At 47.4% G+C, this 26,977-nt stretch overlaps 1 protein-coding gene across 1 annotated transcript in view; it reads left to right on the top strand.

The window, feature by feature from the left end:
• Positions 1-26,977, top strand: part of MYO18B (myosin XVIIIB) — a 287,077-nt gene that overhangs the window by 24,806 nt on the left and 235,294 nt on the right. Inside the window, exons 10-11 of the mRNA XM_025399134.1 lie at positions 524-587; positions 13,178-13,322. Coding sequence (XP_025254919.1) covers positions 524-587; positions 13,178-13,322 — 209 coding nt within the window. The remainder of the gene's footprint in view (positions 1-523; positions 588-13,177; positions 13,323-26,977) is intronic.

The raw sequence follows: 26,977 nt of genomic DNA, 5'->3' as shown, positions 1-26,977 counted from the left end.
GGATAGCGCGGAGTCTGGGCTGGAAGGGCAGCAGACCTCAGCTCAGCTTGGGCTGCGTGCTTGCTAGCTGTGAAGGCCTGGGGCAGGTACCCACTCTCAGTGCCTCTGTTTTGTCAATGGTGAAATGGAAATAATTGTACCAATGGAGTGGGGCTGTCATGAGTCATGTTAGAACTTAACGTGCCGCAAGGGCTCATTTGTGTTGACTGTTTCAATATTATCCTTGAGTGAGGCCACCCAGCTGATTAGAAGATCTGGGGTTAGTCCCTGCTCTCCTGATTTTCCTCTACAACCCTTTCTCCTGGGATTTCCTGGCGTTTAGGAAGGGCCAAGGGAGGGCTATGCGTGAGGAATATTTGGGAGATCGAAGATGTCCCAGGGCAGAGTTAGTGGGGCCAAGGCCAGGGACAGTCCCTGGGGTGTCTGGGTAGTTGCATGGAGCCCCACACACTGTGACGACCACCTGCCCTGCCAGGCCTGGTGTGAACAGCCCACTGACTCCTGGTTCCTTCTGTGCTTCCAGGACGGAGCTGAACCTGCACCAGATGGCAGATAGCAGCTCCTTTGGCATGGGCGTGTGGTCCAAGGTAAGGAGGAGGTCCCTCAGGGGTGGGATGTGAGTCCGTGTCCCTGGGGCCAGATGGGAGGGTGATGAGGAGTCGCTGTGCAACTTGTCTCCTTTGGTACTGGGGTTCACAGTTGGCAAGGGTTGGTCATGTGGAAGAGTCAGGGGCTGTCTTTGTAGGGTCTGGGCTTGTTGGGTAAAGGAGACTCGGACAAATAAAGGAAACCAGACGTAGTATACCTTAGAGGTAGGATTAGGGCCCTGGAATCAGTCTAGTTCAAGCCCCAGCTCTGATACTTATTAAGTAGGTGAACCTCAGGCATGGACCTTAACCTCCCAGGAAGTCTGTCTCTTCTTCAGTACAATAATGATAGTAGCAGTATCTGCCTCATAGGGTTGTTGTGAGGGTGAAATGAAATGATGTGTATAACGTGCTTGGAACAGGGCTTGGCCTAAATCAATCAATAGGGTGCTCTTTGTCAATACTACTGGTGGTTAACTTGGGTGGGTGCACTCAGAGATGGTTTCATGATCAATATAGTCTATGAGTGGGGCCGAGAGTTAGGTATTTCATTGTTTAAAAAAACAAATGGTTCACTGGTTTGATATTTTATTATTCAATTATTTTAACCATTGTGTTCTCCCTTCTCTCCCAAATACCTTCACCACCACCTATGCTGGGCCTGTGTTGTGTTAGGTGTATGCTTCTGCTAAGTGCTACGAGTATGGTCCTCATCCATGAATTTTTATTTTAGCAGGAGGCACAGACTTGGAAATTAATGCAATCATGTGAGATAAGAATATGTCAGAGGTTGCACGAAATGTTGCAGGCACCACAGGATAACTGATAGAGCTACTTGGCCTTTGCCAGGGAAGACTTCTTAGCCAAGGGAACATTTGGCCTGGGTTTTGAAGGATGAATAGGAGTTCACCAGATGGAGGGAATTAGCTAATTTCCATTCCAAAGCCTCTTTTCAAACATACATGTCTGGGAAACAAATAGTGCTAGAATAATTGGATAGCCTGGTGCCAAAAAAAAAAAAAAAAAAAAAATCCATCCATATTTCACATGATATACTAAAATTAACAAAAAAATCACAGATCTAATTGTAAAACTTCAAACCACACAATTTCTAGAAGAAAAGTGAGAAAAATCTCTGTAACCCTGAGCTGGGCAAAGATTTCTTAAATGAGACATCAAAATCCCAGTCCATAAGAGAACAAATTAACTTTATCAAAAGGATAGTAGCAGTATCTGCCTCATAGGGTTGTTGTGAGGGTGAAATGAAATGATGTATATAACATGCTTAGAACAGAGCTTGGCCTAAATCATTTGCTCTCTGAAAGACACTATTACTATGAAAAGCAAGCCACCAACTGGGAGGAAATATTTGCAAATCACTTATCTGATAAAGGATTTTTATCTAGAATATCAAAGTAATTCTCAAAACTCATAAATGAAAAACCCAATAAAAAAGATGGGCAAAAGATGGAATGTACAAAAAAAGCGTAAATGGATGGCAACTAAGCACATGAAAATATGCTCAACATCATTGGTCATTAAAGAAATTCAGCCGATGCCGTGGCTCATGCCTGTAATCCCAGCATTTTGGGAGGCCGAGGCGGGCAGATCACCTGAGGTCAGGAGTTTGAGACCAACCTGGCCAACATAGAGAAACCCTGTCTCTGCTAAAAATACAAAAAATTAGGCTGGCGACGGTGGCTCACACCTGTAATCCCAGCACTTTTGGAGGCCAAGGCAGGCGGATCACGAGGTCAGGAGATCGAGACCATCCTGGCTAACAAGGTGAAACCCGTCTCTACTAAAAATAAACAAAATTAGCCAGGCGTGGTGGTGGGCGCCTGTAGTCCCAGCTACTTCGGAGGCTGAGGCAGGAGAGTGGTGTGAAACCGGGAGACGGAGCTTGCAGTGAGCCGAGATGGCGCCACTGCACTCCAGCCTGAGAGACAGCGAGACTCCGTCTCAAACAAACAAACAAAAAACCCCAAAACATACACACACACACACACACACACACACACAAAATTAGCTGAGCATGGTGGCACACGCCTGTAGTTCCAGCTACTCAGGAGGCTGAGGCAGGAGAATTACGTGAACCCAGGAGGCGGAGCTTGCAGTGAGCAGAGATCGTGCAGCTGCACTCCAGCCTGGGAGACAGAGCGAGACTCCATCTCAGAAAACAACAATAACAACAACAACAACAACAAAACAAGAAAGAAAAAAAGTTGCTAAGCACGCGCGTGCACACACACGCACACACACACACTCTCTTACACATTGCTGAGTATTGTCCACAGAGTTTCTAATTCAGTAGCTCTGGGTGAGGCCTGAGAATGTGCATTTCTCACAAGTTCCCAGGCAATGCTGATGCTGCTGGTCCAGGGACCCTGCTTGGAGAACCACTGTTGCAGAGTCTGTTTCTGCACTGGGCGAGGTGATGTGTCTGCCCCGTCTGAACCCTGGGGGCTAATCTACTTGTCACCTTATAAGTATGTCCCAAATATTATATGGGCAAGCCTGGAGAGTTGGGGGCATATCAGAGAGGCTGCCTGGAAGAGGTGACCAAGAGCTGGCCATGAGAATGAGAATGACATTTCTTTCATTGTCAAAACTCAGACATGAAACAAGCTGGAATGAGAATGAAATTAACAGATGCAACAAGGCTGGCATTCTTGCTAAACCAAATATTGGGGGGGGCACCCTCTTATTCGGGGGACTCAGCAGTGGGTTCTTTTTTCATACCCTTTCCCCCATGATTTGGGGTCATTAGGAGCCCAGACCTCGACCTTGAAGGCAAGAGATGGGAAATGACCTCAGCGCTGATTTTTCTCATTCGTTTAATGAGCTTTGGCCAAATATATCCATTTGAATCAGCAAAAGAGTTGTTTTTTATTTTCCTATTGTTTTTGAGAAGGAAAAGGGCCCAAGCGGGGGCCCTCTGAGCTTTCCCCAACCTGACCTGTTTGTTAACAGTCTGCATAAAGCCATTGGTCACAGCGTGAATTCGTGTCAAAGAAGCGTTTGAAGTGGTTTGCTTTTTTTTCTCTTTATTTCTGAGGGGCATTTTTTAGACCAATTGATTTGCAGGAACTGGTAGGGTGTTTCTTTGTTCTCTCTCTGCTACCTGGCAGGTATCAGGAGAATGTTTGCTCTGTTCTTTCAGAAGAAAAATAAAGTCTGAAAATTCGTTGGTCTTTGATACAAGCCTGGGCCAGTTACTGGGGTTGAGTAGGCCAGGTACAGCTTCATTAAGGAAATCTGGTGATCAGGATATGCCCCCCAATAATGGGAGCTGCTAAGTCCCCAAGGCTGTCCAATGTCAGCTCTTCTTCTTCTTCTTCCTTCTTTCTTTTTCTTTTTCTTCTTCTTTCCTCTTCCTTCTTCTCCTTCTTCTCCTTCTTCCCCTTCTTCCTCTTCCTCTTCCTCCTCCTCCTCCTCCTTCTTCATCATCAAAGATGGCAGCATTGGGCAAGTTGGGGAGGGCAAAGCCTCAATGGCCCATGGGGAGGGCTTGGCCTGCTCTTGTTTTTTTTTTTTTTTTTTTTTTAAAAAAAACTAATTTACGGCTGGGCACAGTGGCTCATGCCTGTAATCCTAGCACTTTGGGAGGCTGAGGTGGGCAGATTACCTGAGGTCAGGAGTTCGAGACCAGCCTGGCCAACATGGTGAAACCCTGCCTGTACTAAAAATACAAAAATTAGCCGGGTGTAGTGGCATGTGCTGTAATCCCAGCTACTCGGGAGGCTGAGGCAGGAGAATCTCTGGAACCCAGGAGGCAGAGGCTGCAGTGAGCCAAGATCACACTACTGCACTCTAGTCTGAGTGACAGAGCGAGATTCTGTCCAAGGAAAAAGTAAAAAATAAAAAATGAAATTACTACATACTTCCTATAGAGAAATCAGAAAAAACAGGCAAAACCAAAAACCAGAATACACGCACACACTCAAGCAAACCAGAAAACAAGCGCCATTCACTTCACCACCCTGAGAAACCCACTGGTCCTATACCTGCAGATGTTCTTCCAGTATTTTTCCTACAAATATTTTACATAATTCATAACACACTGTATATCATTAAAACTTTCTGACCGGGCACGGTGGCTCGCGCTTGTAATCCCAGCACTTTGGGTGGCCAAGGCGGGCGGATCACCTGAGGTCAGGAGTTCGAGACCAGCAGGATCGTTATGGTGAAACCCTGTCTCTACTAAAAATACAAAAATTAGCCGGGCATGGTGGCAGGCGCCTGTAATCTCAGCTACTCAGGAGGCTGAGGCAGGAGAATCGCTTGAACCCGGGAGGCAGAGGTTTCAGTGAGCCGAGATTGCGCCACTGCACTCCAGCCTGGGCGACAGCATGAGACTCCGTCTCAAAAACAAAACAAAACAAACACACACACACACACACACACACACACACACACCTTTCACAAACATTAGAAGACATGGTTCCCTGAACTGCTGTTTCCCTAATATTGTCCATTTACATGGTTTTAAACCTTTTTGTGGTTCTTAGTGATAAGGTGATAAATATCTTTGGGCGTCCGGCTTGCATTACCGTCTCAGACTCCCAAACCTCCGTTTAAGGAGATGTCTGCAGTTATCTTTCCTGTTGTCTCCTTGGTAACAATCTCCCATCTCTGATCACACTGTTTATTTATGATTTGTCTCCCCTCGGCCCTAAGTTCCGTGAGGGTGGGACTCTCACTTGTCTTGATCCCTCCTGAATAGACAAGGCCTAGCACTCAGCCAGGCATACAGCAAGTGCTCAATAAATGTGTGTTGAGTGAATAAATGATCGAGCATGCCCAACTCACCACCACTTAACTAAAATCACATCTTATTCAATTTTCAAATCGTTTGCTACTGTGGTCATCTGAGATCGGTTAATGAAACTTTATTTTCTCCCCAGTATCATTTCACTAGGTCTTTGGGGATCTCATGTCTGCCTTTGAACCCACTCCTTGGATCCTGGGAGCTGGGGCAGTTGCTGGGAATCTCAGAGGACCCAGAGAAGGGAATTAGAAAGCCTGGGGGTCCCATCCCTCAGTCGTTGTGGGCAGTCTGGGGTCCTCAAATCTGGGCTGAGTAGTACTGTGGACCCAGCTGAGTGGGTGAACACACTTAACCCCACCATCAATGGCTCTTATTTGGGGATGGTCGCTAGAAGCTCATTGTCAATGGATATTTGTTGATCTTATTAGATGCCAGGTATTGGCACACAGAAATAACTCAACTGGGTCTCACCCATCAAGTGACTCACTTTTGGGAGGTGGTGGTGGGCTGCCATGTCTACATCAACAGATCATTCCAAGTTGGAGAGATATGTGCCTGAGTGGAGGTGTATGTAGGCTGAGGCCGAGCTGGGAGGAGGAGAGGCATATCAGGGAGGGCTGCCTGGAGGAGGCAACCATGAGCTGGAGCTGGACTGACAGTGAATTAGACAGGTTCAGGGAGGCCAGCATTCTGACTACACTGAGCACCTCATGCAAAGGTAAACATGAGTGGCCAGTCAAAGCAAGGACCCCAGGGTAAAAGTGCGGAGACCCCCAGCGTGGCACTGGCCAGGTCCTCGGAGGCTGCCTGTACCCGGTGACTGCCAGTTTCTCCTCTTAGTCCTCACACTGCGCCCTCGCTGCCTGCCACATTTCAGCTTGTAAATGGAACTTACTTGAGAACTGCCAAGCACCAGGATACATTTGAAATCATAAAGCTTTCATATTATTTTCTTCTTCTCTATAATTTCTTTTTTGTAACCTAGCCTAATTTTTTTAAAATGTGCCCAGCAGCAGTGGTAATAATAATAATAATAATAATAATAATAATAATCATCCTTGCCACCCAGCAGTTTGCTTCTGGCTGTCACATTCCAGGCCTTGGCCCGAGGCACATTTATTTTTTATGACCCAGTTGTCAACTGTGGGGGAATGGTGCTCAAATGGAAGGATGAGGAATTACTCACTCGTGCCAGGGGCTCTGCCAGGAGCTTTCTTTTACTTAATTCTCTCAGTGGTTCTTTAAATAAGGAATTATGATCACATCTGTTTTTTTCAGGAGAAGTAGCCAGGCTCAGAGAGGTGAAGCTGCTTGCCCAAAGGCACACAGCTTTTAAGTGGTGGAGTCAGGACTGGGATCCAGGTTGGCCTGACTTTAAATTTGGTACTTTCATTCTTCCCACTGTCATCTCAGATCACGATGCAGATCGTGGCTGAAGACAGTGTGCTCTGAGGTCTGGTCCATGTGCTCTCTTGGGGGAGTCACTTAACTTCTCTTAGCCTCAGTTTTTCACCTGTGGGATGGGTAGAGCAACACCCTTGGATGACACCAAGGACTGGGGGCCCTTCCCCATATGGGTAGCCTTGCGGAAGTAACTTCACCTCTCTGAGTCTCCATTTCCTCCTCTGTCGGCTAGAGAGACCCAGCCTGCCTCATGGGGAAAAAGCGCCCAGTACAACAGAATATGTGCTCAATGGACACTTTCTCGCCTCTCCACTTCAATGGACTCTCGATGCTGAGATAAGAAGTGGATTGGTGAGATGCTAAGCAATGGGTAGGGCGGCTCCTGGCTGTGGACCGACACCTGTCCTGCCCTCCCTGCAGTGTCCATGAGGTTCACCGACCTGTGCAGGCACCCACGTGATGTTCCTTTTGAGATGCACTGAATCAGTGTTTAGCATTTTCCTCCCTGAGTTAGCTCCTGGTCCGGGAGGCAGAGAGGTGAAAATCCTCGGGCAGGTTGGTTGTAGGAACCAGGAGGCCCACCTGGCCCTGGGGAAGAGAGGGTTGGTGCACCTCCCCATGAATCAGAGTTGGGCCCAGGCCTGCCTGAGACCCCCTATTGTGCTTGTAACCAGAGGGAGGATGCCCAGGTGCTAGTCCCCTCTGCCAGGGAGGTCACCAGGAGCTCCATCAGAGGGCAGCTCCCAGCCACAAACCATGGCTCCTCAGGACCCTTTGCTCTGCAGAAGAGGCCTGCACCACCAGCCTGTGCAGAGTTCTTAGCACCCAAATGCACTGGGTTCCCCCAATCCCCTATCCTTCCACTTGGAGACCCCTCTTGCTTCCTGGCACCTGCTTTGCCTCACTCGTTCTGTTTACCCTTTATGATTTGCTCCATAACCAACTCCTTCTAGGAAGCCTCTCATCCTTCCAGTCAGGTCCTTTACCCCTGCCCAATGTCTCCCAGTCCATGGCATGTGCTCTGTGTGTCATCTCTTTGCACACCTGTCCCCTTCAGTGGACTGGGAGCCCTTTGAGGGCAAGGTCATACCTGATTAACTTGTTATAGAGTATGGAGCATCAACTTGGGCAGCAATGGGGAATGGTGTTTCCGGAAGGTGGAACAGCCTAGGCGAAGCCTTGGAGGGAAAGAGGCAGTAGTGAGTGGAAACCACCGTTTATTGAGTACCACTGTGTGCTGGCCACTGTGCTGGGTGCTTTACACACATAAACTCATGTAGTCCTCACAGCAGCCCTGGGAGGATTCTAAGATATGATTTCCATTTCATTTGTTTATTTTGTTTGAGACAGGGTCTTGTTCTGTCATCCAGGATGGAGTGCAGCAGTGTGATTATCGCTCACTGCAGCCTTGAACTCCTTGACTCAAGTAATTCTCCTGGTTCAGCCTCCCAAGTAGCTGGGGCTACAAGCACATGTCACCATACCTGGATAATTTTTATATATTTTTTATAGACAAAGGGTCTTGCTACGTTGCCCAGGCTGGTCTTGAACTCCTAGACATAAGTGATCCTTCCACCCTGGCCTCTCAAAGCACTAGGATGACAAGCATGAGCCACCACACCTGGCCTTATTTCCTCTTTGAAGAAGTGGAAACTGAGCCTCCATGCACGGGCAAGGGACTTTTGCAGAGTTGCACGGTTGGGAGTGCAGAGTCTAGAGGGCGTCCAGCTCTGTCTGACTCCCAATCCAAACCTGGCCTCTCTCTGAATTGTAGGAATCTCCTGGGTGCTCTAAACTCAGCCTGGTTTAATGGAGAGAGAACATTTTGGATTTTATTTTCTTTTACTAAATTACCTGCAGACTTTGATTGACCTTGAGACTTTACCTCAGACAAACCCTGGGCATCTTACAATTTGAGTATTTTTATCCATTGATTTTTAAAAATTGAGGTAAAACACAAAGTATATGAAGTATGCTAATTCTAAGTGTACAATTCGATGTTTATATTGTCTCTTTCTCTCTTTTTTTTTTTTTTTTGAGATGGAATCTCACTCTGTCGCCCAGGCTGGAGTGCAGTGGTGCGATCTCAGCTCACTGCAAACTCCATCTCCCGGGTTCACGCCTTTCTCCCACCTCAGCCTCCTGAGTAGCTGGAACTACGGGCGCCCGCCACCACACCAGGCTAATTTTTTGTATTTTTTGTAGAGACGGGGTTTCACTGTGTTAACCAGGATGGTCTCGATCTCCTGACCTCGTGATCCACTCACCTCGGCCTCCCAGAGTGCTGGGATTACAGGCCACCCCGCCCGGTCTCTCTCTCTCTCTCTCTCTCTCTTTCGCCCAGGCTGGAGTGCAGTGGTGTGATCATGGTTCACTGCAACCTTGATTTCCTAGGCTCAAGCAATCGTCCTGCCTCAGCTTCCCAAGTAGCTGGGACTACAGGCTCATGCCACCATGCCTGGCAGATTTTTAATTTTATTGTAGAAACAGGGTCTCACTCTGTTGCCCAGGCTAGTCAACTCCTCCCACCTCAGCCTCCCAAAGTGCTGGGATTACAGGCATGAGCCACCACAGCTGGCTAATGTTAATATTATTATTATTATAATTATTATTATTATAATTTGAGACGGAGTCTCACTCTGTCACCCAGGCTGGAGTGCAGTGGCTCGATCTCGGCTCACTGCAAGCTCTGCCTCCCAGGTTCATGCCATTCTCCTGCCTCAGCCTCCCGAGTAGCTGAAACTACAGGCTCCGGCTACCACGCCTGGCTAATTTTTTGTATTTTTTGTATTTTTTTTTTTTTTTTTAGTAGAGATGAGGTTTCTTCACTGTGTTAGCCAGGATGGTCATGATCTCCTGACCTTGTGATTGCCTGCCTCGGCCTCCCAAAGTGTTGGGATTACAGGCGTGAGCCACCGCACCCGGCCCAATGTTAGTAATTATTTAAACACACACCAGCAACTATCCTCCAGATCAAGATACAGAACATTCCTCATTCCATCAAAGGCTCCTTTGAGCCCCCTCGCAGGCAATCTCCATCGGAGGTACCCATCTCGCTTCAGACTCATTGTCCCGACTTCTCTTACCATACGTTAGTTTTGCCCATTCTTGAACTTCACAAAAACAGAAGCACACAGGATGCAGGCTTTTGTGCCTGGCTTCTTTGACTCAACACTGGGTCTGTGAGATGCCTATATGTGGCTGTGTGTGGCTTGTTCTTTTTTATTGCTGTGTAGCGCCCCATCGCTGTGCTCTGGGTATACCACTCTTTGTGGCTCCCTTCTCCTGCTGATAGACGTTTGGGTTGTCAGTTGACTTATTCCATTCACTTGACTTATTTCTATTTTCATGTTTTTTTTGTTTTGTTTTGTTTTGTTTTGTTTTTTCTGAGACAGCGTCTCGCTCTGTCGCCCAGGCTGGAGTGCAGTGGCGAGATCTCGGCTCACTGCAAGCTCTGCCTCCCGGGTTCCTGCCATTCTCTTGCTTCAGCCTCCCGAGTAGCTGGGACTACAGGCTCCCGCCACCATGCCCGGCTAATTTTTTTTTTTTTTTGTAGTTTTAGTAGAGACGAAGTTTTGCCGTGTTAGTCAGGATGGTCTCCATCTCCTGACCTCATGATCCGCCCACCTTGGCCTCTCAAAGTGCTGGGATTACAGGCGTGAGCCACCGCATCCGGATCTATTTTCATGATTTTGATCCAAAGAGTTTCTTTTGTCAGGACACTCTGCAGAGGTGTTTGAAGAACAATTGGCTCTCTGGAAGTTTAGGGAACTGTGAATGTTTTCCTGATCTTAATCGTTTTGAATCAGAAACATATATATTTATTGATCCATGTCTTCTGTTAAGAAAAAGACATTGGGAGGGGACGAGGAAGAGAAAGAAGCAAATGAGCTTTAGTGGAAGTTTTCTCATTCTTCTCTTCACTCGAGCTACCTGGTAGATGATGGAGTCCTTCTGTAATTTAAAGTCAAATGCTCATAGGTGACAGTAGGAGCCATAATAAATGTGTGGGCGCTGTCCTTTTGGCGTCCTTTTTCTGCTACTTTGAGATCTCATAAATAACTGAGTATGTTGGTAAGACGCCTTCCGTCCCTCTGTTTGCTCCAGCTGCAGTTGCTAGGTTGAGCTCCTGGTTGCTAGGGATTTTGTGATCCTGTGGCGGTCCAGAAATATGATGGATCAGTGGAACATGCTTTTGGTATTAACTGAAATGTTTCCCAAGCAAATCTTTTAATGTCACTGTATGCTTTGATGTCGTCCCAATTGGTTGATGATTCTTGCAGGTTTCCCAGTTAGAGGAAGTGGCTTGAGTGGAGGAGACAAGTATCTTGGACTGGGAATAGTCCAAGAGTCTGAAAAGCCTGCTTCTAGTCTTGTATCTGATATTAATTTGCTGTGTGACCTTGGGCAAGTGTCACTCCCTCTCTGGGCACTGGATGCTACAAAAGTCAAAGACCTGTTGGCTTTAACAGCCTGCAGTTCATCACCCAAGTTCTCTAAGCAGGCCAAGTGCAAATCAGTTTCTCATTATCGGCTGGTAGATTATTGACAAAAGAATTCCCGTTCCCAGCTCACTTCCTTTCCACCCAGCAGGCGTCTGGGCTGAGTCTCCTTGGCCAGATGGTGTGTGTATAGTAGTTTCAGACTAATTTTAATATTCAATCAAACATAATTGGGATCATAAATCTTAAAAAAATATCCTACAACCCGTAAACATCTGATCATGTCATTTTCTGTTTCCTTCTGTTAAAATCTTTGGTAGGCTAGGTGCAGTGGCTCACGCCTGTAATCCCAGCACTTTCAGAGGCCACAGTGGGAGGATTGCTTGAGTCCAGGAGTTCAAGACCAGCCTGGGCAACATAGTGAGACCCCATCTCTAAAAAAATAATAATAAAATACAATCATCTAGACATGGTAGTCTGCACGTGTAGTCCCAGCCACTTGGGAAGCTGAGGTGGAAGGATCGTTTGAGCCCAGGAGTTTGAGACTGCAGTGGGCTATAATCACACCACTATACTCCAGCCTGGGCCATAGAGCGAGACCCTGTGTAAAACAAACAAAACTGGCAGTTTTCTATTGCTGCACAGGAGACAGAAAACAAGTGCCATTTCCTTTAGTGGGAAAGCTCACGTTGGTGGTGGCTGCAAGAAGCGATGTCCTGAAAGGAATCTGGACTCACTGGCTTGCTGTGGGATCTTGATTGATTAATGATGTCTGTTATGAACTCAGGAATATAGTGGGAGCACATATCAGTATTTGCCAGTCATGACTGCAGTTTAAAGGCCACGCCCTTTAGTGTCATGGTCGAGGTCTTCAAGGGTGGCCCATGCCAGCTTCTCCAGCTTTTATCTTCTCCCCATCTCTATCTGACCCACCTCCAAAAATAACTACTTCCAGACCAGGCACGGTGGCTCACACCTGTAATCACAGCACTCTGAGAGGCCGAGGTGGGCAGATCACTTGAGATCAGGAGTTCGAGACTACCCTGGCCAACATGGTGAAACCCTGTTTCTACTAAAAATATGAAAATTAGCTGGGTGTGGTGGTGGGTGCCTGTAATTCCAGCTACTCAGGAGGCTGAGGTGAGAGAATCGCTTGAGCCCGGGGGGGCAGAGGTTGCAGTGAGCTGAGATTGTGCCATTGTACTCCAGCCTGGGCAACAGAGCAAGACTCTGTCTCAAAAGTAAACAAAACAAAACAAAACAAAAATAACTGCTTCCCTGGACCACCTATTGTCTCCCCAAATCCTCTTTGCTCCTGTGGTTCCCTTTGCCTGTTGGGACTTTTTATTGTATTAAATTGGCCAACTCTGCCTGTTTATCTTCCAAACTTCTATTACAGTTTGATCATCTGCTCTATGCTATTGTCTTTGGCTGTCTTGGGTGGGATTAATTACCCATTCTTCCTCTGATGTCCCACGGTTCTCTGCATAGACCTATAGCACAGCTTACCCTACAGAGCCTACCTCTAGACCCTAGAGGATCCCATATAGCCTACCTATCAACCTGTACCCATAGCCTACCTACCACTTAGCCCTTTTCACACTTAGTTGCTTTTATGTCTCTCTCCAGTTCTACCTTGAGAGGGCCTCGAAGTCAAGGTCTGGGCTTTGCTCATCTTTGCATCTCCAGACCAGAGGCCCGCATAGTGCAGAGCTTCCATAAATCTGTAATGTGTGCACACGTGAATGAATAAAAGCCACACTGCATTTCAAAGTCAGAGAAAAATGATTTGGATAACTTTCCCAGTCGCCTGAGTTCGTCTGTCAATACTCCTCAGCTTAATTGTGGGTAATTTACTGTGGCAATAACATGACCCCCGCGTGCCTCCGAGACGGAGCTCAGCTTCAAGTTGTGAGTCTGTGTTTTCTCCATCGTGATGGCCTTGTGTTCTTTCTCTCTCCCTTTGCTCCCAGCCTGAAGATAAGCAGAAGGCGGCAGCTGCCTTTGCCCAGCTCCAGGGCGCCATGGAGACGCTGGGCATCTCAGAGAGCGAGCAGCGGGCCATTTGGCGGGTCCTGGCAGCCATCTACCACCTGGGCGCGGCGGGGGCCTGCAAAGGTACGTCCTTCCTGCCGAGCTCACCTGGGAGGCCAGCTGTCTCCTTTGGCAGGCGCCTGACAAGGCCCCTCTCTTGGAGAGGTGGGAACAGGGTCAATCTGTCACGTTCTGTGTCTCTGGGACTGCTCTCGGGGAGGCTGCTGAAACTAGGCGTCGTGAGGAGGACACAAGGCTGGCGTTTCAAGCAAACCTTCTAGACCAGCGCTGTCCACAAGAACTTTCTGCAGTGATGGAGATTACTGCTGTTCAGTGCAGTAACCACTAGCCACAGGCCGCTACTGAACACTTGAAATACAGTAGTGCGACTGAGGAATTGAATTTTTAATCGTATTGAATTCTACTTAATTTAAATTTAAGTAGTCATAGGTAGGGAGTGGCTACTGTACTGGCAGTATGGTAGAGCAGCTCTAGAATATGGAAGGGAAGGTTGGGTCTGTGCAGTAAAGGTTCTGTGTTTCTTTTTATTTTTTAAATTTTTATGCTTTGAGACAGGGTCTTGCTTTGTCATTTAGGCTGGGCAGTCGTGGTGCGATCATAGCTCACTGCAGTTTCCACCTCCTGGGCTCAAGCAATCCTCCTGCCTCAGCCTCCTGAGTAGCTGGGACTACAGGTGTGCACCACCATGCCTGGTTCATATATTTTTTTTATTTTTTGTAGAGACAGGGGGTCTCACTTTTTTGCCCAGGCTGGTCTCGAACTCCTAGGCTCAAGCAGTCTTCCTGCCTTGATCTCCCAAAGTGGTGGGATTACAGGCATGAGCCACTGCACCCAGCCAAGGTGCTGCGTTTCTAGCTAGACATCTTGGAGATGCCCTGAAACTGATCTTGTATCCTTATCCCATCCTTAAGTGTCTGCTTGCTGATTTTCCCTGTTTTGACCTGGTCTTCCAAGTGGTTCCTGCCATCCCCCCAGTCCTTACCCTCTCCCTATCCAATCATTCACCATGTTCCAGAGATAGTCTCTGTGACATCATTTCTGTCCTAGTTTCTCTGTCCTTACTGTTATCAGCTTACACGCGGTGTTTACCTTTGTGCGTGTGTGTGTGCTTGGATGGGTGCAGTAGCCTCCTTGCTGATGCCTTCATTCCTCCTTCTACCCATTCTCATCATGACCATCAGGTTCCTTTCTACTACATAGACCCATACTCCTGCTTAGAATCCTCCTGAGGCTTTTCCTTGCCTCTAAATCAAATAAAATTCCTTGGCTTGGCATTCAAAGCTCCTCACCTCCCTAACCTGTCTCTTCTGCTCCCTCTTTTGGCAATATATAAGGTTCTAGGGAGAGAGTGAGGATGAAGAGCAAGGGTTTCTGCCTTCATGGGGCCTTTGGTGCCTTGTATTATGGTTGTGACTTTGTCTAGCTCTTTTCAGTGGCTGGTGGCTTCCTTTGGGTCCAGAACATAGAACTAGAAGTTGCTTATTGAATGAACACCCGTGTGAATTGAGGTCTGTCCTGGGACTGTGCATGGATTCTGGCTGACGTTCTGGGCTGTTACCTTCGGGGGCAGCAAAATCTTCGAGAAGGTGCTGGTGCATCCTTTCCGTCGTCCCCACATTCCCAGGCCCTGGGTCCGATTCCTTTGATTGTCATCCATTTGAGCCACATATGTTAACCCACTGTTTTGATTTTGGAAATTTCTAGAAGTCATACTGAGTCAGGAATAAGTAAGATGGCGATTCCACAGTTGATCCAAGCCAAGGACAGACATACTGGGCTGGGGCAAATATGAAAAAAAATGCCACTTATCTTTCCAAAAATCATCCACGGACATTCGCAGTGGCAAAGATATGGAACCAACCTAAGTGCCCATCAACCAATGAGTGGATAAAGAAAATGTGATACACACACACACACACACACACACACACACACACACACACACACCATGGAGTACTACTCAGCCATAAAAACAAGATGAAATAATGTCTTTTGCAGCAACTTGGATGGAGCTGGAGGCCATTATTCTAAGTGAAGTAACTCGAGAATGGAAAACCAGATATACGTTCTCACTTACAGATGGGAGCTAAGCTATGAGGATGCAAAGGCATAAGAATGATATAATGGACTTTGGGGACTTGGGTCGGGGAGGTTAAGAGGGGGTGAGGGATAAAACACTACATATTGGGTACGTGTGCACTGCTGGGGGGTTGGGTGTACTAAAATCAGTCACCACTAAAGAACTTAACCAAAAACCACCTGTACCCCCAAAATGATTGAAAAAAAAAATCAGCCATGGGCCATGCTCAGCACTTGGCTGTCTGGGCATCAGCACTACTTTGCTCAGGGAACTGTGATGTCTCTCACTCAACTTCCTGGTCACTGAGGCCAACCTGAGTCAGGAGCAGACCCTGAGACAGAGATGTGGAAACATGTTGTATATTTGGGGGAGGACCCCAGAAGGCTGTGACAGGGGAATGGGAAAATGACACAGGGGAGGGAAGGCAGGAAGTACAAGGTGCATGAAGGAGTGGCTTACCCCTGGGAAACTGAGGCTCAGTCCTGCTGGGGACCCCTGGGAGACTCTGAGGAATATGCCTCCTGGTTGTCCTATCCAAGAGACAAGGAAGTTGAGATATTTATCCAGAAACTAAGGGAGCCCCCTGGCTTGTTAGCCTGTCACCAGGGAAGTGAAGGAGTTCAATTTCATTCCTGAGTTTCTCCTCCTGGGGCAAAGTGGGGGCCCCCCTCTGATGTGGGCTCAAGGACCTGACCCATCACATCAGTGCATCTGACGATAAGAGAAAGTCACTTTTATAAATATTTTATTAATACTTGATGATGGCAATAATTTCTGCTAGTGCTCCCCCCACCCCACCTTATAAATTATTTTAAGAAGAGCTGCCGTCAGTCTGCCTGGGAGGCCTGCCTGGTGATTTACTTACTTATAGATTCTGCTTTGAAAGATTTCATAATAGGTTGCTCTAAAATCAGCTATTAAGAATTTCAAAGTCGTATATAAATGTCTTTGCTTTGTGTCATAACAGATCATTTTGAAATATATTAAGAATCATTTTCATTAATCAGGTTTCTTTTTTTTTTTTTTTTTTCATTAAAATGATACTCCCTTCTCAGCGCGCCTGGCTTCCTAACTAATTCTGAGAGCCCCGATCCTATTTTTAAAAACCAATAATAGTTCCCTCTGGGGAGAATTTGGGCCTTAAAACTGGACACAGGGTTTTTGAACTGTTAGAGCAATGACAATCACCACTAATATTGGCTTGGCGTTTGACAGTTTCAAAAGCACTTACACCTCTATTATGCCTTTTTATTGCATTAGACATCCGTGCTAACTTAATGCCATGGCCAAGAGTCAGGAGTCTGCCTGCTGGTTATGAATCCTGGCGCAGCCTCTCTGAGCCTCAGTCTCTTCCTCTGTAAAATGGGGCTAATGATGGTACCCACTTTGCAGGCTTCTTGTGAGAACTGAAGGAGTCAGTGGCAAAAACCGTGGAGCACAGGACTTGGCTCCTGGCAGGGTGTTTCATAAGGGTTCGTTTTCATCCATCTCCGTTTTATGGACAAGCAAACAGAGGCTCAGAGAAGGTGTGCCACTGATCTGGTATCACACAGCCAGTACCTTCCAGAGTGGGGTTTGGGCCATTCTCGTTTTCCTGGGGCCACTGTGCTGAGTGCTTATAGACTTGATGATGTCACCACCTCCTTAGAACAGCTTGGGAGGGGTGGGGACTGTTATGATGCCCATTTTATAGAGGAAGAAACTGATGCATAGCAGAGAGTTTCATCCTCAGGACGTACAGCTAAAGCTAGAGATGGGATTTGGACTTAGGTCCGCCTGAGCTCTGAGCCCTGAGACCAGCCTCTGGAACCACACCTCCCACCTCCCAAGCACTCTGTGTTCCTGCCTATGGCAGACCTACAATTCACCTCAATTCTGAGACTACCCCGAGTTAGCAGAGTTAACACAGACCCTTCAGGTTAGGGGTTCAGTCCCACAAGACTGTCCCCACTTCAGATGCCAGCTGCAAGCACCCGGCCTCCCGTACTTCTGACCAAGTGGCTTTTTTACATAGTGAGTTCTCATGACCCCCTTCTCTTGTCCAATAATTCACTAGAATGACTCACAGGATTCAAGAAAACACTTTGCTTACAACCACTACTCTGTTATAAAGGATACAACTCAGGAATAGGGCGAGGGATAAGGGAGGGGACAGAGACTCCTGTCCTCTCTAGGCATGACAGCCTCCCAGCACTTTGATGTGTTGGAAACTCTCTGAACCCCATCCTTTAGGGGTTTCCATGGAGGTTTCTCTATGCAGGCATGATTGATCAAATTATTGGCAATTATCTCGATCTCCATCTCTTTTGTCACATCTTAAAAAGAAACCCTATAGCCTTTAGCTATTGCCCTCTAACCCCCCGTCCCTAAGCAATGCCTTCCCCCTACCCTAAACAACCATGAATCTACTTTCTGTCTCTGTAGATTTCCTCATTCTGGACATTTGACGTGAATGCAGTCATGCAATATGTGCATATGTTTGTTGTCTTTTATGACTGGCTTCTTTTTTTTTTTTTTTGGAGACGGAGTCTCGCTCTGTCGCCCAGGCTGGAGTGCAGTGGCGCAATCTCAACTCACTGCAAGCTCTGCCTCCCAGGCTTACGTCATTCTCCTGCCTCAGCCTCCCGAGTAGCTGGGACTACAGGCATGTGCCATAATGCCTGGCTATTTTTAAAAATATTTTTAGTAGAGGTGGGGTTTCACCGCATTAGCCAGGATGGTCTCGATCTCCTGACCTTGTGATCCGCCCGCCTCGGCCTCCCAAAGTGCTGGGATTACAGATGTGAGCCACTGTGCCTAACTGCTTTCACGTGGTATAGTATTCGCAAGATTCATCCATTTTGTAGCATGGATCAGTACTTTAGTCCTTTTTATGGCTGAATTATATTCCATCGTAGGGATATACCACATTTTGTTTACCCATGGACCAGTTTGTTTTTTTTTCTTTTATTCTTCCTGAGAGCTGGGCCGTAGTAACTGCTAAGAAAATTCTAGTTGAATGTATGCCCCAAATCGGCTTGCACAACAGGTAGAATTAGGCCCATTTTGCAAAGGAGAGCCCAGAGGCAGAGCAGTTCTGTGATGGGACAAGTATATATGTGTATGCCAAGAAGACCAGACTTTGCAGTCAGCCACCTCCAGCCAGGTTTCAGCTCTGCCCTTTGATGGATGTGTAATCTTGAACAGATCACTTCCCGTATCTAAGCCTCAGTTTTCTCATCTATAAAATGGGACAGTTATGATACCTTCTCTATAGGGTGAGGAGTGATGAAACGCAATGATGTTCATAGGAAGCCATTAGTTCAGGGCTTTGTGGTTCTGGAAATGTGTCTGTTTTGTTTGTCCTGCAGATCCCATGGTAGACATAAACCAGTCCTCTGGGTCTGGGTCCCCAGTCCTCTCTTAAACGTCTAGCCAATTACTCTGAACTTGTTGGGGTTTACACTATTTTTACCTCAACTTACGGTAAGAAGCATTTTACCTCTTGACCCAGTGAACACACACACACACACACACACACACACACATATTTTATAGAGAATAGAGGGAATCCTCTGTATTCGTGAGTTTGAAAAAAAAAAAAGAAAGAAAAAGAAAAAGGAAAACAAGCCAACACTGGCATGTAGCTACAACCATGCCCAGAAACTCACCCTGGGATATCCACTTTCTCTGCAGCTACAAATCCCATTTTGGGTTTTGTTTCACCTTTATTTTGATTTTTAACCTTATGCAATCTCTCCACCCAGCCACCAGAGTGGCCCTTTTCACACAAAACCCAGCCCACACCATTCCTCTGTCCCCATGCCTGCCCAGGTTGCTCAGAGACAAGCTAAGGCTGCTACAAAGATCTCCAGGGTTCCAGGGAATAGGGGAGCAATGATTCCCAAGCACTCTGTGCTGAGTTACATGCTAAATCACCAAACCTGAGGAAGTATTCAAGATAATGCCTTAAAGGTGAGTCTTTGTCTATTGTTTTTTCAGATGGTGCAGTTGTGGCTCAGAGAGGTGGTGCGATGTGCCCAAGGGCACGCAGCTGGGAAGTGATGGAGCTCAAAGCTGCCTGAGCCTAAGGCTCTCAGGCTTTGCACAGGGACCAGGACCCTTTTTAGTTGCCGTCAGCATAGATGAGGGTTTTCTGTGTGTGTGTGTGTGTGTGTGTGAGAGAGAGAGAGCACTCCTGAAGTCTAATCTATTCTCCTGTGTGTGGGGAGTAGCTTTTGGCATAAAAAGCTGGGTGGGCTCAGGTGGACACCCTCCATATAAACTTCTTGGTTGTCCAGGGCAATTGTACTTTGCTCAGCCTGGATGTCAGCGGGTGGCCCTGCTCTGTCTGGCAAGGTCCAGGCAGTGAGAAGGCTCCTGAACTTGCATTAGATGCTGCCTGACAGCCTTGGCAGAGGGCACGGTCAGGACTGTGAGATCGGGTATAGTGGAAGACTATGGGCATCACCCATAGACCCCTAATTGTCTGGTTCACCTAGGATGTCCATGCAGCACAGAAGGTGTGGTGGACCTGCCTGCTGAGGAGGGCTCAGCAAAGGCCCATGGCTGTGATGGCCAAGGAGATGCTTCATCTCTCAGCTCCTCTGGTGTCTGGAGGTCAAGTATGGCCTCCCCTCTCCCTCGCTCCTCATGCACAGGTTCTGAGTGTGCCCGCCCTGTGCCCAGCTCTCAGTAGGGATGGAACTGGGCAGCTCCTGTTAAGACACCTTTCCCATGCCCGCCCCATGCTGCAATGTAGCACATGGCATTCCATTCGCTCCTCTAGATAAACTTAACCACATTCTGCAGATGAGGAAACCGAAGCTCCTCCAGGAGAAACTGCTTGGCCAGGGCACACAGTGAGGCTGTGCCCGAGCTTGGACTGGGACTCAGGTCTGTCTGGCTCCAAGGCCTCCTCCTTCCACTGCAGCATGGAAAGAGGATGGTCAAAGGACAAATGGCCCCTGTTTGGGGACTGTCAGGTTGGACCAGGGCAAGATCGCTGTGGATTTATTCTTGGAGGCTCAGCTGGGAGCCCTGGAGCTCTCTCCAGGGATCCTTGTCTCATGATCACATCACCCAGTTGGACATCGTCTCTGTCCTAGAAGCCTGGAATGGCTTCCCAGTCAGGCTCCTGGCTCCCCGTCTTCCCCATCCTTTCTACCCCTATCTGTTCTCATGCCACAGCCAGCAGAAACTCCCCAGTTCGTTCACACGTTTGGTCGGGTTACTTCAACAGAGCTACCGATGACCCCGTATGAGGGCAATTCCAGCTGCTCTGGTCCCTGCGCACCTCTCCCGCCTCAGTTTGCACCCATGATGCTGTGGCTCAGCTGCAGAACATGTTTCCAGTTTTACTCTCTTGCTCTTCCCTGCAAGAGCTATGGTATGGCGGTCTTGTCCTCTCCTGCTCACCCTACTTCCCTTTGCCAACGCCTCAGCTCTTGATTTGAAAGTCACTGCCCCCACAAGCCTTCCCTGGCCCTGAACAAGGTCTGGTTTTCCTGCTCTATATGCTCCAGGCATTCCCTGGCCTCCTTTATTTATTTTTCATATGGAACGATTGATTATTGGATTAATGTCTGTCTCCCATGCTGGGCTGTAGCTCTGTGAGTACAGAGGTCTTGTCTGATTCTGCTCATCGTTGCATCCCCACGGACTAGCACAGGGCCCGGCACATAGTATGTGCTCAATAAGTATTTATTGAGCCATGTGTCTTCTTGGCAACTCTCAAAGGAGGGAGAAGTCACCCTGGAATTGAGGTGAGGTGAGGATGTGAAGGGGTTGTACACTTAATCACGTTGGCAGTTGAAGGAGAGGGGCCAGGCAGGAGGACAGACAGACAAGAGCACCGAACGACAACCACTCTGCTCCTGTGGGCATCCCCTCTTGCTCTGACTCTAGGACGCCTCCCATCACAGGACAGGTGGCTCCTGCGCTTAGTCAGTTTATTACAGATTTACCTCGAGAGGGTGGGCACAGCTGACCTTTGGATCTTAAAAGCCTGCTTCCATGGTGGCAATGGGACTGCATCCCTCCCTCTGTCTACATAGTATCCGCACCTCCTTTCTGTCTCTCTGGCTTGCCATCACTGATGGGTTCCTGGGGACGGCAGCGGGAGGGGGCTCTGAGGGCCGGCACCACATGGCAGGCAGAAAACACTTGGTGATTTGACATAGTGGTTGATTTGCTGCTCACCAAAGCTCGTGGCTCAAGCCATCACTCCAGGTCCATTTGACAACAATTCTTCCAAGCTCATGCTTCTCTCCTTTGGCAAAAAGTGGCCTGTGGAACAATTAGCTGGTGCTTGTGTATTTCGAATGGCAGTCAATGGATGCTTTCTGGAGCTAAACTTGGTAAAGAGAGTGTAGGGAGGAGAGGAGAGCTGGCGTCCCAGAATTGAACTGAGCAGCATTCAAGTCCAGGCTCCCTGATCTCCTGGCAGTGTGATTCACCCTGTGTCAGAGACTTTTCATCTCATTGGACCTCAGTTTTCTCGTCTGTAAAATGATAATAATGTCACCTACCTTCTACAATCATTGTACAGTCAGATAATAAATGTTTAATACCCGAGACGGGCGGATCACAAGGTCAGGAGATCGAGACCATCCTGGCTAACACGGCAAAACCCCGTCTCTACTAAAAACACAAAAAATTAGCCAGGCGAGGTGGCGGCGCCTGTGGTCCCAGCTACTTGGGAGGCTGAGGCAGGAGAATAGCGGGAACCCGGGAGGCGGAGCTTGCAGTGAGCTGAGATCTGGCCACTGCACTCCAGCCTGGGCGACAGAGCGAGACTCCATCTCAAAAAAAAAAAAAAAAAATGTTTAATACTTGGCGTATAGAAGTATTCAGTAAGCAGTAACTCTCTTTTCTTTGCAAAGCATTTTGGTTGTCAGTTCTTTCTGTTGGCATTAAAGCCTGCCTCTGAGATGGGCTTGGTGAGGGTTATTAAACCCATTTGGTGAGTGAAGAACTTGCACCTCTCAGAGGTGTGGCTCCCCACCTAAAGGCATGAAATGAAACTTCTGTGCTAGACAACAGCAGGTTCAGAACCAGAATCCATTCTAGACTCTCAGCTCAGTGCTCTTTCTGCAGTTTAGCAGAAGGCCCGAGAGGCCAAGGGCAGTGTAGGGCAGTGGTTGGAGCACAGTCTAGAGTGACACAGATCTGGGCTCAGATTGAAGTAAGAATTCCAGCACTGGCTGGCTTTGTGGCTGTTCCGTTACAGTGCTGCCGAAGGAATTGGCCCCAAAGCCCGTGGCTTAAACAATCACTTTATTATTTCCCAAGGCTTCTGTGTATCTGCACTTTGGAAGGGCTCAGCTGGGAAGTTTTGGCTTGGGGTCTCCTATGTGGCTGCAGTCAACTGGTGGCTGATGAAGCATAGGAAGGCTGGAGTAGCCCATTTCCCAGGCTTCATGTGGTCTCAGGTCTCTCCTTGTGGGCTGGTTGGGCTTCCTTATGGCATGGTGGCTTCAGGACTCCAAATGCAAGTTTCCAGGAAGCAAGATGGAAGGTGCATCACCTTTTCTGAGCTGCAACACTTCTGCCATGTTCTATTGGTAAAAATCATGTCACAGTTTCAAGGATGAGCAAAACCAAATTCCACCCCTAGGTGAGGGAGCAGTGAGATTCTAGGGCATATAGGATGGGAGCTATTGGTGTGGCCATATCTTGCCATAGTGACCTTGAGCAAGTAACTTAAGCTTTCTGAGGCTTAGTTTTCTGAGTCTCACAGGTCTGTTTTGCAGATGAACTGAGATGCTGTTTGCCAAGGGCTTTGGGGTACAGTGCCAGGCATATAAGTAAGAGTTAGGTTTTAAAAATCATAGTGTTGCAAATTTTCCATAGCCAGTGCATCCTGGCTCCCTACTGAGGTGGAGATAGAATGGCTCCTGAGACTTTCACTCTCTTTTATTTATTTTTTTATTACCAGTGCCCCCGAACATTCTGTGAGACCCTCAAAAGACCTTCTTCCTAGAGAATAGTAAATCAAGGATGAACTATATGTCCTCTTTGCAGCAAGATATGATTTCTCTGTCTTGGGGCCTCTTTTTTTTTTTTTTTTTTGTATGAGATTAAAATCAGACACAATCCTCTTCCCAGCAGTGACCTCTGTTAAAATCCTTTCCACGTTTTCCCTGTTCTCCACGTCAGCCCCAGGGCTGGGGATCACTTTGCATAAATTCTCACTTTTAATTCTCACAGCAACCCTGACAGGTAGGGAAAGAATCACCATTTTGTGGTCCAGGATCCTGAGTCTCAGGATCTTGCAGTCTTTGTCAAAGTCAAACAAGGTCTGGTTTTCCATCTAGCATGTGATGGGGCCAAGCTCAAAACTCAGTACCTGTCTGCCTCCAAAGTTCTTGCTCTTCTCCACTACAAGGCCACCCAGCTGGCTGAGCTGGTGGGTACATTCTGGGTGCTAGGATCTCCACCTTCTCTCCTAAGAGTGCCTTCTCAGCTCCATCTAATCCTCCATCCAGTCCTCAATTTGGAAGGTTGTCTCTGTAAGCAGAATCGAGGAGAGCTCAGACTTGGGGCTAAAGGCATGGGTTTTGGGACCAGGCTGACCAGTGTTCAGTCCTTTTCTCCTGCATGGTCCAGGTGACTCCTTTGACCTCTGAGACTCAATGTCCTCATCTGTAAAGTGGGGATAATCAGAGTGCCTGCCACCTAAGGTTCTTGTGAGGCTGACATTATTGAACTTGAGTATTTAAAGCTCTGTCATTGCTATCATTGGCATTATTGTTATTAATGAAAAATCGGTCCAGGACCCAGGAGAGTTTTCCTCAGCAATGTTTAGGAGAGGCTGACCTGGGTTGTTTTTTTTTTTTTTTTTTTTTTTTTTTTGAGACAAAATCTTGCTCTGTCACCCAGGCTGGAGTTCAGTGGTGTGATCTTGGCTTACTGCAACCTCTGCCTCCTGGGTTCAAGCAATTCTCTGCCTCAGCCTCCCGAGTACCTGGGATTACAGGCGCCCGCCACCACACCCAGCTAATTTTTGTATTTTTAGTAGAGATGGGGTTTCACCATGTTGGCCAGGCTGGTCTTGAACTCCTGATCTCATGATCCACCTACCTCAGCCCCTCAAAGTGCTGGGATTACAGGCGTGAGCCACCGTGCCCAGCCTGGGCTGGTCTTTAACCTTCTCCTATCCCTGTGGTCCTGTAGCTGTAAGAGTTGAAGTGCGTCTCCCTGGAGAGTCAGACTATTGGTCACCCTGCCTCCTGTCCCTCACCACTTGACAGAAATGACAGTAATGTTCGGAACTCGAAATGGCAACAAGGATGAGTGATGCTTGTCTTGATGGGGGCTTTGCTTGGTTTTCTTTTTCTCTGAAGGCTGATGGCTTATTTAATTTATTTGTCTCTCACTAAATTTGCCAGTCTACTTGCTGCTGACCCATTGCTTAATATATGACACAGTCAGAACCATACATAACCCAGCACGGGGTCCCATAATGGGGTGATGAAGGGAGGCTGCTATCTAGCCGGCACCTCACTCCCTGCCTGCCACCATCATAAAGAGATCAGTCCGGGAATGGATGGGGCTGTAACTTGGGGAGTCAGCAGGTGCTCGTGGGAAGGAGAGACAATATCCATAATGACAAGGGCCCAGTCCCCCACAGAGCTGTGATACCCTGGCACCAGTAGCAAGGACGGTCCATCCAGGGATAGGAGGAGGTAGCTGGATGCTCTCCAAGCTGTGGTAAGACCTGAGAGTAGACGGTCAGTGATAGTCACAGAGAGATTGTTAACATAACACAATGACCATATATTCAAGAGCTTTGGGAAGTGTTTTACCAGTCTTACTGTTTTAAATCAATCGTATGAGGAATACGTCAATGTTGTCTGTCTATAAAAATTGGAAATAGTCCAGAAGAATAGAAAGTTGAAAAAAAAAGGTCTTTCCTCACACCCCAAATCCCATTGCTATCAAAGGTGACCGGTGACCACTGTGAACAGTTTGGGGTGTACCCTTCCTTCAGGGCTTTTTTTCTTTTTTTTTGAGACGGAGTCTCGCTCTGTCACCCAGGCTGGAGTGCAGTGGCATGAACTTGGCTGACTGCAAACTCTGCCTCTTGAGTTCACACCATTCTCCTGCCTCAGCCTCCCGAGTAACTGGGACTACAGGTACCCACCACCACGCCCAGCTAATTTTTTTGTATTTTTAGTGGAGATGGGGTTTCACCGTGTTAGCCAGGATGGTCTTGACCTCCTGACCTCGTGATCCACCCGCCTTGGCCACCCAAAGTGCTGGGATTACAGGCGTGAGCCACCGTGCCTGGCCTCCTTTAGGCTTTTTTTTTTTTCTTTTTTTTTTAAATTTAAAAAGGGGTATTATTTTTTTTTTTTTTTTTTTTTTTTTTTTTTGAGATGGTGTCTCTCTGTGTCACCTGGGGTGGAATGCAGTGACGTGATCTCGGCTCACTGCAACCTCTGCCTCCCAGTTTCAAGCGATTCTCCTGCCTCAGCCCCCTGAGTAGCTAGGATTACAGGCGTGCACCACCATGGCGGCTAAGTTTTATTTATTTATTTGTAGAAACAGGGTTTTACTATGTTGCTCAGGTTGGTCTCAAATTCCTGGCCTCAAGTGATCCTCCTGCCTCAGTCTCCCGAAGTGCTGGGATTACAGGTGTGACCCACTGTGCTTGGCCGACTTTAATTCTTAAAGCATTTTAGATTTACAGAACAATTGAACAGAAAGTACAAAATTCCTACGTACCCCTTCTCCTTGTCCCCACAGTTCTCCCTGTTACCGATATCTTGTGATGAACCAATATTGATACTCTATCAGCGAAGGTCCACAGTCTACACTCTTTCTGTTGTGTTCTTTCATGGATTTTGACAATTATATGTCATGTATCCACTGTTATAATATCATACAGGATAATTTCACTACCCTAACCGCTAGTTTTGTTTTTTTTTTAAAACTTTTTTTTCTTTTTCTTTTTTGAGACTGAGTCTCACTGTGTTGCCCAGGCTGGAGTGCAGCGGTGTGATCTCAGCTCACTGCAACCTCTGCCTCCTGGGTTCAAGGGATTCTCCTGCCTCAGCCTCCCGAGTAGCTGGGATTACAGGTACCTGCCACCACATCCAGCTATTTTTTTTTTTTTTGTATTTTTAGTAGAGATGTGGTTTCACCATGTTGGTCAGGCTGGTCTCAAACTCCTGACCTCAGGTAATCCACCCACCTCGGTCTCCCAAAATGCTGGGATTACAGGCGTGAGCCACCGTGCCTGGCCTTTTTCTTGAACTTTTGATTTGAAATAATTATACACTCCTAGGAAATTGTAAAAATCACACACAATATTCCATGAAAATTCTCCCAGCAGCCCCCAATGAGGGCATCATGCATAGCTGCTGTACATATTGAAACCAGGACATTGACGTTGGTGAATTACTGTGATCCAAACAGCCTTTATCTTCAGGCCTCGAAACTGAGCATTTAGCTGCATCTATGCATTTAACACATATATGTGGATTACGCGGTTGGTTATTGCTTTTTATGCCAGTGGGTTCACACCATCTTTGTTCTATGCCTTTTGCTTTTTTCACACGTCATATCTCACCTTGGGCCTCTTTCCACATTGCTTCATAGGGATATTTCTTTTTTTTTTTTTTTTTTTTTTTTTTTTTTTTTGGGGGTTTTT

Source organism: Theropithecus gelada, chromosome 10 (assembly GCF_003255815.1).
Source record: "Theropithecus gelada isolate Dixy chromosome 10, Tgel_1.0, whole genome shotgun sequence".
Classification (NCBI taxonomy): domain Eukaryota; kingdom Metazoa; phylum Chordata; class Mammalia; order Primates; family Cercopithecidae; genus Theropithecus; species Theropithecus gelada.
Note: the sequence above shows the minus strand (reverse complement) of the source record. Positions and strands in the feature narration are given on the sequence as shown.